We start from the raw sequence: 15,070 nt of genomic DNA, 5'->3' as shown, positions 1-15,070 counted from the left end.
ACATCCAGCTTTTGATATCCTTTAGACAGGTCAAGAAGTCAGTCCATTAGGTTTGGTTTTATAGATAGAGTTGTATGTCATCGTCATAGCAATGGAAAGAGATCTCATGATTGTGTATTAATTTGCCCAGGGTTGTGCAAAGTCTTTGCGACTTCAAAATGTTTCAACCGAGCAAAAACATTTGAGCTATGCAGGGGTATGAAAACGAGAGTAAAGTAGAAACAGACTGGAGGGAAATATTATAAATTCATAAGTACAGATCAGTTAGAGGCTGCAATCATTTCTAGTTAACTAGCTAACGTCTACAGTTGGTGTATTGGCTGTTGCATAAACCATCCAGTGGTCAAACTCTTAATACATCTAACTTATGAAGCATATTGCTCATGTTACTAGCTAAATAAGTGCATGCTAAGGTAAAGAGTCTTGTTTAGCAGGTTAAGCTAACTGACTCTCTAAATTTGAGGTATTAATAAAGTTACTAAACCTGCTGACCCTCTATCATAGCAAATACAGTAAAGAAAGGATAAAAGAATGAGCAAAAAACAATTCCATGGATAATGTTTCTTAGAGTACACGCTGTCTGGTGTTGTCAGCTTGCTCCACCCTTTGTCCTCAGCAACATGGGTGGAGAAAACCACATTTAATGGTCTTAAACAGCAGGCGGCAGGTGTTATATTGCATTCCTGTCAGCTGATAATCAAGTAGCAGCAGGTAGTGTGCTTTTACAAGAGTTATTTCAGGCAGGGCAACACACGTTAGCTGTTAAATCATCTCTGTTATACTGCATTATATGCACCCATCACCGAGACTTTCCAAATTTAGATGTAACTATGCAAAATTGTTATTGGGCTTCATGTTGTGTTTTATGTTGCAGGAGCTGCCAACTAACGTCAACACCAGTGGCACATGCTGTATTCTGTGCTGACTTCAGATGAAATTGTTAACCACAAAAATCTTGCACTATGCACACTATGCATGTTTTGGTTTCTGATCTCACACTTTTAATTTGATCAAACTTCCTCTTTGTTATTAAAGTTTGCCAGTTAACTGAGTAGTGGTTGTGTTTTTGGCTCCATGCATTGAGGTTTAACACAGCCAATGAGATCATGTCTGCCTGCTAACTTAACAGCTCTGCTTCCAAGAAATGTTTGTAGAACTACAACTCCAATCTGCTCTTGTCCAACTTGCAAATTGTTTTGGATGAACTGCAACCTCTGGATGTTGGCTAATAAAAGGAAACTGCTTGGCAGTATATGTGTTACACTTCTGCAACTCCATCTCAGCATTTCTGCCCTGGTTTTCTCTCAGCATGCTGGAAGCCCAATCAACACTGAATGAAACCACAAACCACAGCAGATGCTGAGCAGATCCGAGTCCTTGTTACTGTACCTCGGTGGCGGGCAGCTCGTTGCAGCTCTCTCTCTGGGCCCTCTTCGGGTCGCAGTGAATCAACATCCACTGGAGTTCAAACTGCAAAGAAATGTTAAATGTTACTGCAAATACAATACAGTGAAAACCGCTGATAGTGATCACGTCTATCCGGGTCAAATTGATCACTATAAGCGGATGATTATTTGAACAGAATTTTTGTTGTTGTGCATCATTTCTCATGCAGATTACCATTAAGGGTAAATATTGAAAATATCAAATATCACAATATTATCTTTTGTGATACTGTATCAATTCTAAAAAACACTGCATCGATTTTCAATTAATAGTTTACATGCAAAGATTAACTCTAACACTTTATTTAATTTGCAAAGACATGCACCCGCTCAGTGTATGCGCCCTCTCAAAGTAGTGCTATGATGTTGATGTTAATAAGATCCCACTGTTCTGATTGCATAAAAAAAGTCTACTTTTACTCAGATTTAATGAATATGGCAGTGTGTTCTTTATACTTTGACAGTTTTCCTGAAATTAGATTTTAAAAAAATCACAATATATCGCTTTGCTTACAGTATCGTAATATATGACAATATTGAATCGTAACCCTTGTATCATGATACGTATCGTATCGCCAGATTCTTGTCAATACACAGCCCTAATTACCATCTAATTGACATTTGTATATTTATTACATGAATACAATTTACAGGCTTGCTGCCCATTCTTCTGCCTTTTAACCTCACCACGGGTGAGACATTGCCATTTTTGGCCGGCTCTGCAGCGCGAGCGTGCATGTAGATGAACTTTGCCCGAGCTCCCGGTTCTCTCACTCGGTAGCGGCATAGAAGGAGACGGGCGGCGGTCTGCATGTGTGCCACAGAGCCGGTTGAGGATCGGCAAAGTTTCAATTGACAGGGGCTTCAACCACAGGTGCTTTCCTTGTGCTGCATTAGTTTTTTTTATTCGGAGAAAATTTATTTTCCCATCACTATATCATTGTGCACGCAGCACAGGTATCCAGCCAGAAAGCAGACGGTCCGCGAGGTATAAAGGGAGTAAAGTAAAAAACATAAAAATTCTATTAACGTTGGTCTAATGTAGTTTTAAATGTTTTTCCATATCTTGGTCATGTATGAAAAGACCCCAAAATGAACACTGTAAGCAGACTACCTGATAACTGTAAGCAAATTATTCAAAAAAGCGTTTGTATAGGAATGATTCTGTCCCAAGCTTTTTGATCCATATAAGCGGCTGATCACTGTAACGGTGATCACTGTAAGCGGTTTCCACTGTACTGATCATGCATTTTCAGGTGTGACACCGACAAATAATGTTGAACTGCTTCGCCACGGTGCAGTTATTTCTTTGTAGTTTTGAATCAATTCCCTCTATGGGTTATTGAGCTTGATGTTCCACCAGTGCTATTTTGTGCAGGGATTAAGTTTTTCTTTTTTTCCAGCTGGAACCCTGCTGAGCCGCTTTGCTGTGACTGCAGCACTTTAGAATTATAGCAGAGCTCAGCACACATATAAACCTGAACGTGTTTGTTCACAGAGGGCACCGTTTCACTGACAGAGCCTGTAAGTGGAGTCGGTGAACATGATTAAATGCAGCAGGCGGTTCTCCATCCTCGCTTACCACTACGGAGGCGTCGGGATCGGTATCCAGCCTGCCAATGAGAGTGTCTCCCTCTGTGTTGATGGGGCCTTTGCCCTTGATGGGTTTCTGATCCACAGGCTGGCAGTCCACATACAGAGTGACCTGTTCGTGCTCCACGCCGATCATCACTTTGTGCCACTTAGTGTTGAAGAGCACGGAGAGGCCGGGGAAGGTGACGGTCTGCAGGTTGCCATCAGCGCCCATCAGGAAGTACTCCAGAGCCTGCTGGTCGCCATTCAGCCTGAGTCCGGCTTGTTTGTAGCCGTCTTCGTCCACTATTTGCCAGACGTTCCACACCTTGTTCACGCTGTTCTTGATCATGCGGAAGGTCACCATGAAGGAGTACTCATCAGGGAAGCCGCGAGGAAAGTTCAACCTGAGACGGAAATAAGAGCACAAGGGTTCAAATCAGCTGAGGTATCAGGAGCACAATGATGCTTTTATAGAATGACGCTCAAAGGAAAAGCTCAAAGAATTATTATTTATTCTTAAAATACTCTTTTATGTCAAAGTTAATTCATGATCACAAAATAAACACCCCTCGGCAAAACTATCATCCAGTCAAGCAAAAGTCGTGGATTAAAAATAACTTAAAAGCCTCGCCATCCCTGTTTTTGAGTGTCAAATACAAATAAATTAAAGCTACACGCTTCAAAGAAACAAGGCGTGCTATTGTATCAAGAATGAGATACTGTGAAAGAGGCCGCCTCAGTGCATAAATCACTCCTTCACCTACACATGCAGACCTGGTTAGCATCCACAGTCTGGTGCTTTCTGTGTTTTTAACAAGCCAGATTCTCAGTGGGTGGTTGCATTCATAGATGGGCGCTGCAGCCGGACTTTTAACCATCTTGTAAATGAACAAGGTGAGGCAATAAAAAAAAAAAAAAAGTTTCCTGTCAGCCAATAAAACAAATGAAGACCACTCTCCGGCTTTGCCTGAGGTGAGAAAGTCTAAAGTATGTGCTGCCTGTGTCCTGCAGAAAAAAAACAGGGTAGGGAGTGCAGCATGAAGCCTGCTGGCAGGGACGGACTTCAAAGCACAAGTCTGTGCCACGGGACTTGTGGGGGGGGAAATAAACATGTATTTACATTCAGTGTGACAGGCCCGAGTGGCGGAGGTGCAGGATGCCAGCGAGTTGCATAACAGCTTTTAAGGAAAGCTGGCCTGCAGGACAAGATTAGCCCGAACAGACTGGAGCAGGCACACCGAGGAGACATCTTTGGATATGTAAAGTGGTAAAGCCATGCACACTCTGTGCTGAAACCAGTTTTGTGAAATTATCTCCTGAACATCATGCCCTTCAGTTGTTAACTAAAGTGCAAAAAGATATAAATGTCTTCTATTTTGATGCCGCAGTTGCTACACGGGGCTGCATTATAGACTGGGCAAAGTGGCATCGGATCCGTGGTAATTTGATTAACTGAAAAGTAGGGGCACTGCACTAAGTTCTGTTTACTCGCCATGAGGAGAATTACTCAGTTTGAAGAAATAACCCTGATGATGACAGTCTAGGTGACAAACCAGGGGTGTGGGATTTGAAAAAACATGCTCATTTACCTGGCACTGAGGGTCTAATGAAAGATGTTATTGAGATGCATTACGGGAAATGTAGGGTCCAGCATTATAAGAGCTTGACTCATACTAGGGACTAAAGAGCAGAGCAGAGGCAATGAGCTAGCCAGTGGGGCATATTTCTGTGCACTAACCTGCACTAAAAGGCACGCACGGCCAGCCCGGCTATGTCAATAAAGCACAGAGAAGCTCTGATTACAATACACATAGAGGAGAAGAGAGACTTCATTCTCTGCTCAGAAAGACATTATTCTATATCTTTACATAGCAAATAGTTAAAGATAAGATAGGCACACTCGCTTGTTGTATTTTAGCGTTAATGTATTGTACTTATTGCTTATATTTTTGTACTTGCTCAGATTCTGTAATTTTTTTCGCTGATATTTATTAGTAATCTTTTATCTTATTCGTGCCTTTAATATGGTAAATGGACTTGCATTTATAGCACTTTTCTAGTCTTCCGACCACTCAAAGCGCTTTACACTACATGTCAGCATTCACACATTCACACACTGATGGGAGAGGCTATCAGTGCCAACTTTGCCCATCAGGATCTAATCTAAATACTCATTCACACACTGATGGCTAAACCTTCGGGAGCAATTTGGGGTTAAGTATCTTGCTCAAGGACCCATCGACATGTGGCGGAGTAGCCGGGGATCAAACCACCGACCTTCCGATTGGTGGACAACCTGCTCTACTCTCTGAGCCACAGCTGCCCCAAATATGTGCTTAAGTCTTTTAAAACAGTGCACCATTTGAGGTTGACATAACTGCAATTTCGTTATGCTTTTATAATGACAATAAAGGTATTGATTGATTGATTAATATATTCATTGCTGTCAAAAAAATTGGTTGCATTATGGGAAATGTAGGATTCAGTGTTCAATCATCATGACAATCCTTTTAAAATCTGACTCTTGCAGGTTGCCTAACTTTATGAAAGTGAAATACTAAATGGCTTCCAGACTTTTTTTTTTTTTTTAAAAAGGGGGTGCGGTGTCTCAATAGGGGCCCACATCTGATTTTTGCCCCAGGGTCCCCACGCGGGGTAATCCGGCCATGATTCTACAGCTAACCTTTAATTACAAACGAGGGAAAATCAAACAGGAAGCCAGCGCTGCCTTTTTTCACTCGAAACCTTTGTAACATGTAACAGAAGATAAATCATTACCAAAAAGGCATGGTGAAATATGTCTCTTATGTGCTTATCCAATCCCCCACTCACTAACATACGCATACACAAAAATGCCTCTCCTCTGCCTTTGTATCTGCCAAATAGGTTCAGACATGTTTTTCCTCTACCAATTATATGCTGCTCGCCATGCAGTAACATCTGTGGCAGTCCTGTAATAATGCAACACCTGCATCAGGAGGACCACTGCTGCCTCTCAACATGTGAGTATGCTTTTATCATTTTTCTTTTTTAACCCTCTTTATTGTACTTACATGGTTGGAATTTGGAAGTTGGCCTCCTTGTCGAGGCGGTAGGCCACCTGCAGGTTGGTGGAGCCGTCCACCTTCCTCACACCTTTCAGAGGGATCACATCCAGCTGGAACTGGGTGATCAGATCAAAACCTACAAAGGATAATGGATCACATTAATATGATGGTGTCGTAGTTGGAGAGGCTGGGCTGTGTCTAGAAGGTAACACGCAAATTGCATAACTCTTGCAAGAAAGTTAAGGTTAGGCGTTGACCTTGAATAGGTTAGGATAGGTCGTAGGGCAGCGAGTTACGCAAGTTTTTCCAAGTTTTCACAACTTGAGGGTTACCTTCTAGACACGACCAAGAGGCTGATAAGTAATGGATAATATAAAGCCGTATAATAATGCATTTAATTTTATTATAAATATTGTTCTTATTGCAGTAAGTAGAAGTAATGACAGTAGCAGCACTTATGCTGCATTCACATGGAATCAGGCAGACGTTAGACGGCATGGGAAAAACAAACAGTCTGATGAAATGACGGCAAACGAAGCACGCGTGACGATAAGTTGCTACAGTGATGGAATAAAATATATAAAATTAAATTATTTTGTGTCTACTATTTTATGTAATTATTCTAGTAATGCATGTAGCTATAAAATGTAGCTTTCTCTTAATATTCTATTGAAAACTTAAACGATTTTCTCTGGTGTGAAGGAGCTACGTAACATCAGGTTGTAAATTCTGTCATGGAGGATGGCAATGCCCTCTACCTTTACCGTTGCGCATATTCTCTGCTGGCCTTGCCAAATTTGTACCATCCTGCTCTCGTCCATTAACGTGATATCCGGTTTGCCGTCTACGGTCTGCCTGATTCCATGTGAACGCAGCATAAAGGTTACTAAGCAAAGCTAACCAGCTCCTGGCGGTGCCGTCATATTTAGCTTAAAGAATGCAAATAAGTGTATTTCCCAACATGTCCAACTAATTCTTTAAACTTGACCTAGCTTGGCCGATTTGTAAATATGACGGTAGAGCCAGTAGATGATTAGCTAAGCTTAGCATAAAGACTGGTAGCAAGAGGGAAAAGATACATCTATTAAAAGGTTTTTTAAAAAATTAAATAAAATCAGTACATAAAAGTCATAAAGGTCACACATGAGCAAAATTAATATTTGCCCCCTCTTCACTCCCATTCTATGCAAGCGAAGAGGTAACAAAACATTCCCTTCAGGTTGCAAAGCAGATTTGCTTCTTCTGATTCACGTGGAGTTCAACTTTGGTAAACGTTCAGTACGAAAAAACGCCAAAGCAGGTGATGGTCACTCGCCTGCATTCACACAGGTTTGTCCGTTACAGCAGAGGTGAAAGCAATATTATTAGCATTACTTTGTGACCACAACATACAGTAGGAGCTTGTTTCTATGAGATCATATGGCATTACGTAATCTTGATGAAACAAAATGTGTCTCACCAAAACAGCCAATATATTTTCCTTGTGACTTGGGAACAAGAGCCTAGAGGCTGTGTTAGTAACTGAACAGAGCATCAGAGCACTCCATCATGGTAATGGCATAATTATTTCACAGTTACAGGAAATGTATAATCAAAGCTTATGACGAGCAATATGAGGAGACAAAATGATAATGAATCACAGGTGAAATAAACAATTTTCCTATATAAGAATTAATTACTTTTTCAAACCACAGAGCAGCAGGAGTGCAGATGTGTTGTGGCGAGCAATTAAAATCTTGCTGAGTTCAGGTTGTTCCAACTCAGATTCTGTTAAGCTCAAGTGGAACGTTTTATTTGCCTCATTTGAAATCTAGTGGTGTTTTGAGGCATTAGGCGGCCCACCCTGTTCTAACTAATTAAACTCTCCATCTTCCTTTGGATAGTCCATTCTCTCTTTTAGCGATTTTTGAAGCTTAGACTTGTGGTTTTACACCAGCTTCAACCGCTGCTTTTTCTTTTGTTTGAACACAACACCGACCAGGGCTATCCTCGACCAAGGAAATGCATAGTCGACTAACGCCTGATACGATTTTGTCGGTTTGATTTAATGGACAGATCTGTAAAACTGAGTTTCTCCACAAAGAATCACACAAAAGCACCACTTTAAATCTTGTGTTTACCAAAGATGTGCTCATACGTTTCTTAGAAATAAGTAATTTAGCATGAAACAAACATTAAAAATTAGATATTTTCGATCAAATACATCGATATTGAGACAATATTGTAGGGTTGACCATCGGTGCTTTCACAAATATCTACAAAACTAGATTTTTGATGAATAATCTACAGTAATGTGGCCAATGGACATAATGACCAAAGTAGCAGCTAGAACAGTCTGGAAAGTCCAGAAAATCACTTCATTAAACCAGGAAAAGACAACACTTACGCCATATTCACACCAGAGCGGTAGCGAAGTGCAGCCTTCAGCGAGCTGCCATGCAATGTCTATGAAAAGCCGCAGTCGTTTGATTCTGCGCGGAAGTGCAGCCAAACAAAAGTTGGGAAAAGTTTAACTTTTAGCGGCGAAGTGCGGCCAGAGTACTTGCAGACAAGTCAGTAAACAGATCCTATGTCTCATGTGACATGTTGACTTATGTTACCAAGAATTTCTTCCCGCCTGAAGCACATGAACACGCTTCCTGGCCGCAGAAAAATTAGATTTTTGCGGTGAGCCACACTTCGCCACAGCCTGGTGTGAATTCGGCGTTATGCCATAGTATGATATCCAAAATCTCATGACATGTCTCAATCTCAAGTCTCAATCATATCATGATATCAATATACTATAGATATGTTGCCCTGCCCTACTAAGAGAGGGCAGCCCCCAAAACCCGACTATAGGTCATTTTACCTGGAAGGTCATCTTGTCCACCTCTCATTGGTGGGCAGACGGTATCGCCATCCAGTCGGTTGAAGTCTAGTTCTGATAGGACAAAACAGAAAGCAAGAATCTTGTTATCCTTATAATCCTGGTCTCTTAGCTTAATTTAATAAATGCAATATATTACCGGTCCGTTTAATTCAGTTGGCGTATTCCAGGAGACAAATACAAGAGAAAAGCAATAATGTCAGAGGGGATTAACATCACAATGCACTGTGCTGCATTTTTAATGTTGGTTTCTCTTACAACTACACTTACAGCGTTTCACATATTCACACATTCACACTAATCAACATAGTGTTTGAGATTTAAAATGCAGACGGCAACAGACACCCCTTGTGGTCCAAATATGTCCTCAGAGATGGGAAACATAATGTTGATGAATATGGCAGCTAGTGTTGCATGACTGCGGCCAAAGCAATATGTCATCGGAAACATTTTAGAAGGTCAATATGGCAGGGGAGCCACTTTTCGTTTTGTTTATGTGTATGATTTATCAAGATGGAAGTCTCCTTGGGGTGGAAACTGCAACCTGCAATTCATCACACTGCCGTTTGATTTGAGCTTTCATCATTAATGTTTCTCAGTTTTCTGAAAAAAAATCCATACTTTTATGTTGTTTGTTTTGTTAATCTACAAAATAAAAGACTGGCCTAGTTTTTCATTAACAAACTGTTGTTGATATAAATTATGAGTGAATTTAGAAAAGCTCGATGGAATAAGGATTCAGTTTCAATACAACAGCTGTTCAGTACTTGGTACACATTTTGCAGGCCCCAAGACATGTTTTTTTTTTTTTTTAAAACAATTTCATACTGTGGAAAATCAATTCCATGGATGTGTCAGAAGAGGGGGCTATCCCTGATTCACTACACTGTTGTAATGAAGGGGAAAAGCCTCTCAAAAAACTCTGTGAAACGAGGATGGCGACAGCCGGAGGGCCTCCCCAGTCAATAACCTGAGTCAGCTCATTTACAGTGAGCAGCGTGAACACAACACATCTGGAAGCCGTTCCCAGATCCCACATAACTGCTGAGAAATGAGATACGGCGGTGAGACGGTATTTATAATCCCACATTTTACTACCACTAAACACTTATCTGACTGTGCATGTGGACCTCAAGTTGTTAAAGTTACTGCCTGCCGCAGCATTACGCTCAGAAAGCAAGTCATTAGTGCAATGAGCGGCAGATGAACCACAATTAAGATGTCACATGCAGTTGCATGTGTGCGTAGTAATGAGGCAAAAAGGCAGTACACCTACTGTATCTGGCACTCACTGCGCGTTAATGTTAGATTTACTGTGTCCCCAAACAACAGGAGAGAATGGGCTTGTTGTGATTATCAGAGGGGACATTTAATCTGATTTAATCCTGCAACACAGACCAGCACAGTGTGCCTGCTATTTCTGGCCTTTTTGCTTTGTGAGTTCTGATAAAGAGAATGACCTAGCAACGGTCAACATGCGGGCGTTACCATTAACCTGAGTCCTCTTTGTCTGTGTTTACAGGACAAACAGTTTCACGGCAAAGGCAGGCATTCATGCAATATACGGTACACTGATTCTGTGATGTGCGTCAGTGATTGTGCGTTACCCTGTGGGTGACTTACGTCCCAATGCTGGAGCGAGGAGGAGGGACAGTAGAACCACACAGACCTGGGAGCGCGCCGACATCGACAGATGCCATGGTTGCTTTCTGTTCAGAAATGAAGGAGAAAAATCAGTATTCAGTCACGCATTTAATTCTCTTTGACAGTTTCTTTGTGTCTGGATCAATAAAACACCTCACATGAAGCACTTTGCTGGTGTCCTCTGTGCTCTTCCTGAGCACACAAATAGAAAGACAAAGCTTTACACAGTTTCTCCAAATTGTGTTTGCTTTGCATTCCAGTGACGATGAGACAGATTAATGTAAATGGGATAAGACAACGGTACTAAAGAGATTAGGAGCATTCTATTGCCTCTGCATGACTCTTAACATGGCAAAGGCAACAAGGCAAAGAGTATAGACAAAAACATATATTGAAGCCAAACAAGATGCAATATATGTTCTTTGGCAGCTAACGTTTCTAACAGTGGAAAAACAACTGCAAAAGTGCTGACAAAGCAAACAATGTTTACCTGAGGGGGAACCGGAGGGTGGGTGCTACACTTCCGCGACAACGCCGTCGCTCGGCTGTAACTATGGCAAGCCGTTTTAATAGCTAAGCTTGTATATCCGGAATTAACATTAGAGATATCTACAATTGCATTCTGACTAGTCGGAATTACATTGCGACTAGTCAGAATTCCTATAGTTCACATTGCGGATATCTGCAACTGAATTGTAGATATCTGTAATGAGAAACCCCATACACATGAATGAATGGCAAGAGTAGTTTGAATCATACTAGTCAAAATGTAATTAAGGTATATCTAAAATTAGAGTTTTGCCTAGTCAATATAGAATTAAGGCTATCTCGAATTAGAGTTTTGACGAGGCAAAATGACGGTGTAGATATATTTAATGAATATCCTGTCTAGCTATTAAATGTTATAACGGCTGGCCATACTGTAACTGACGTATGAGATAGCGGGCAGCGGCTGTGAGCTAATCTAAGCCAGTGGGGTACACTCACATAAACATGCACTGAAAGCATGAAAGGCCAGCCCGGCTATGTCAACAGAGCACAGAGAAACTCATTATTACAATATACAAAGAGGGAGAGCGACTTCATTATCTGCTGCCAGATTAATTAGCTAAATTACACTCCAATTTATTTGGAGGAATTCAAGCCATTTAATGGCATGCTTACATCAGTTAGCTAGCTAAACTGGACATCTCACATAGTTTACAATGAACTATGGTAAGCTACTATGCTATATTACTTATATGTGAAAGGTGTTCCTTGTAGTGATACACCTACATTCAATTATTACCTGACTCTATAGTAGTTGAGTTGGGATAGATTTCTCAATATTTTGCTAAGTCATAATGAATAATATTTTTCATTCTTATTCGCCCAGCAGCAAAACTACGCTTCCGCCATTTTGGAAGCCAGTAAAACGTCCATTGTACAAAAGTAAAAAATAAATTATTTCTGTTCTATTATCATATTCTACCAAAATGACCTTTGGTAGAAAACACGCGTTTTCAGTCCGAAATGGCGGCGGCTGCTGTAAAAAAAAGCACCAAAGATTTACATCTTGGCTTGTACAGTATACTCTTTGTTTCACTGGGCGTCATCTAACGTTACTCAACCAAACAGACTGTTATTTCTTGGCTCTGCCCATTCAGGTTTAACTTAACCAATCAGATAATTTCACTATTAGATACAGAAAGTGGAGGATAACCAATCAGATCATTTCACTATTAAATACAGGAAGTGGAGGATAAATGACAGCAGTAACCATGCACCATGCACCATGCTTTCATGGTGGCTTTACAAAGCAGTGAAAGTCTTTAAACAGTGGGACATTTTGTCCTCACATTCAGTAGCATTAGCACACTCCTCCTCAAGCTCCTTTTGATGCATGTCCTGAGTTGTGACATCCCAAACCCATCATCAACATGACTGATAGTGATACTGAGGACTTTTCCAAAAGCAAAGGTTGTAGCTCATTAATCTGAGAGATGAATGAGGTAGGGGTGGTGTTACTAAGGGCATAACCCATCTCCAGTGTGTGAACTCTCTTGCAAATGTGTGCTTGAGGAGTATCTTCATGAGTGTGTGTGAGAGTGCACTGTCAGAGAAATGACTAATGGCTAAACCAGCAAGGTCTGTTCAGAAAAGGCGTTGGGTCTCTCTACCATTCTACCCTTCATATTAAAGGAGCATCTTCAGCCCCAGTGGTATTGGCTGCCTGCCTTCCAGGCCGATCCATCTATAGTCTAGACAGGTGCAGCTACACATCACTGATGAAATATGACAGAAAGGAAGCTTTCAATGTTTAACCCCTCAAATTTATAAACCCATAGGAAGACTCTGACATTTCGGGGAAACAAATATACTGTGATCAACACTATGGATATGCAGTCAGGCACAATGAGACACCGGAAGAGTCCACTTCAATTGTGATTTATTGTAGATATGGAACAGGTGGCAGGCTGCTGGTTTTATCTAAACAGAAAATATGCACCATGTATTATTATTCAAACTTAACATAAATAACTCAAACATTGAGGTACTGCAAATGTAAAAGAGCCAAAAAAACTCACATTTCACTCAGACAAAACAATTGCCATCAGTAGAGAGTCCATGGAAAAGCAAAATGGCTCACACCTGAACTCAATATATAGACTGTGCTCCTCCCACTTCCTGCTCCTCCTGAGATAGCTCCGCCTCCAGCCCTGCTCCTCACAACAACACTTTTTTGGTATCAATCTTCTCATCTAAGAAAGCTGACGAGCATATTTCCCAGCATGTAAAACTTATTCCTTCAACACAGGTAACTATGAGCATGAAAATGAACGCTAATAGGGACCAAATCAACTACATTTTCTGCAAAGTATGATTTTGTACTATTTTTTTTCCTTAAAGGATCTCTTCACATTATTGCACAACAAGCTTCTCATAATATTTAATCGCACTTGTAGCTCTGCGTCACTGAAAAGGAAAGAGTGGAAACACAAATACGAAATCAAAATCAACAAAAGCCGTGTTTGTTCCTTTGGTACACAATGAATATAGTGACAATCTGTCCTCACATTTAGGCTAATATAACGACAACCCTGCAAAAACAAGTGCAGCTTGAAGTTTTTTTTGCGCAGCAGGCAAAGAGATCCCCAGGGGATACATTTTCACTGTGAGTAATGACATGAAAGCCATTTGAAGATTGAAAGATTTATAGAGTTGACAGCTGTCTAAATGTAGGCTTTAAGCTGCACGCTCTTACAGTTTTACTTGCCACCATATATCACATTTGCTGTAATTACAAATGTGTTTAATCTGCATCCTGCCAGATTAAAGGTCCTGTTTAAGAGTTTATTTGCTGCCACAGTTCAAAAGTGAGGAAAATACTTACAAAGACCAAAAAAAAAAATCCCCAAATATATTCCAGTAAATATCAGTCAAAGTCAATTAGGTAATGACATGTCATCCACTTCAACTCCTGACATTCATCAACATTTGATGGGACTTTCCCCTTCGCCGCCACCCGTGTTGTGACATCCCTTAGGTGCTCCCAGAAACCAGAGAGTGAGCCAACACTCCTGGCATGATTTCTGCACTCTCATTTGTCTTAATTACCCCAAAATGGATCGCCGTTGAGCATGAAGCAATCAGCTGTACAATTCAGTCATTTTAAAGTCGACTGTTGCAGAAAATGTGCGGACTAAGACTTCGAGCAATAGATGTGTGAAAATGTCTTTACAGATGATGATTCTGTGGGCGTTAATGAAATGTAAATTCATTGATTCAGGCCCAACAAACTGAATGACACAGAAGGGATAAAGACTCTAGAAATGTCACACAGTAGAGGTTTATAGGATGTGTGCGTGTGTGAGCCAGATTAAAATGCAAATGGCCATCTTTTTTAATCTATGCTAAACTACACATCCCATTGCACCCAGTCTAGATGTACTGTATGTTTCCTCCTTCTAAATGCAGATTAAAAATAGATTATTAGTGAACACTCAGTCGTCTGAGATGGCTCTTCATTATTATGGAAATTACACGAAAAGCTCAGAGGTTGCTGATGAAGAGCCCTGTCCAGAAATGCAACATATTTACCTGAAACCAGAGCTGCTGGAGAAGGCCATGTTTCACTCTCCTCCTTGACGGATGACAGTCAGGCTCAGCGACGAGGAACAGTGGAGTGGTGAGATGCAGGAGCTGAAGGAGCCACAGAAATGAAATTCCCCCCTGAAGTCGGTCCTACCTGCGCATGTTGAGGACTGACAGAGAGAGAAGTGGCGCAGGGGATGCTCAAGCATTTTCGGAGATCACATAAAACTTTGTTCAATGGGTTCCCATTGGCCAGGAGTTCTTCAGGAGGTGGTGGCTACATTTTATTACCAACACTTAAAAAGATGCAGAGGCCTCCATGTGTAACCCCCCCCCCATCAACCTTCTGCTTCTTTTTTTCTTTATGGTGCCTCCTAATGACACGTATGCCTGTATGTAATTCTCTTAATAATTAT

The 15,070-nt window shown here is 41.0% G+C and overlaps 1 protein-coding gene across 4 annotated transcripts in view; it reads right to left on the bottom strand.

Moving 5' to 3' along the window:
* Positions 1-13,187, bottom strand: part of LOC119502726 (collagen alpha-1(IX) chain-like) — a 34,106-nt gene extending 20,919 nt beyond the window's left edge. For 3 of the 4 annotated variants that reach the window (XM_037793878.1, XM_037793880.1, XM_037793881.1), the window contains exons 1-7: positions 13,148-13,187; positions 10,734-10,772; positions 10,560-10,645; positions 8,919-8,990; positions 6,074-6,203; positions 3,028-3,424; positions 1,390-1,470 (exon numbers count right to left, since the gene is read on the bottom strand). In XM_037793878.1, the coding sequence (XP_037649806.1) occupies positions 1,390-1,470; positions 3,028-3,424; positions 6,074-6,203; positions 8,919-8,990; positions 10,560-10,645; positions 10,734-10,772; positions 13,148-13,149 (807 nt within the window). In that variant the 5' untranslated portion in view covers positions 13,150-13,187. Of the gene's footprint in view, positions 1-1,389; positions 1,471-3,027; positions 3,425-6,073; positions 6,204-8,918; positions 8,991-10,559; positions 10,646-10,733; positions 10,773-12,919; positions 13,050-13,147 lie in introns of those variants that run through there. The other variant, XM_037793877.1, reaches the window with a different exon arrangement.
* Between the last annotated feature and the right edge of the window lie 1,883 nt (positions 13,188-15,070).

The sequence above is a fragment of the Sebastes umbrosus genome, chromosome 15, assembly GCF_015220745.1.
Source record: "Sebastes umbrosus isolate fSebUmb1 chromosome 15, fSebUmb1.pri, whole genome shotgun sequence".
Lineage (NCBI taxonomy): Eukaryota > Metazoa > Chordata > Actinopteri > Perciformes > Sebastidae > Sebastes > Sebastes umbrosus.
This window is presented reverse-complemented; position numbering and strand designations above follow the sequence as displayed.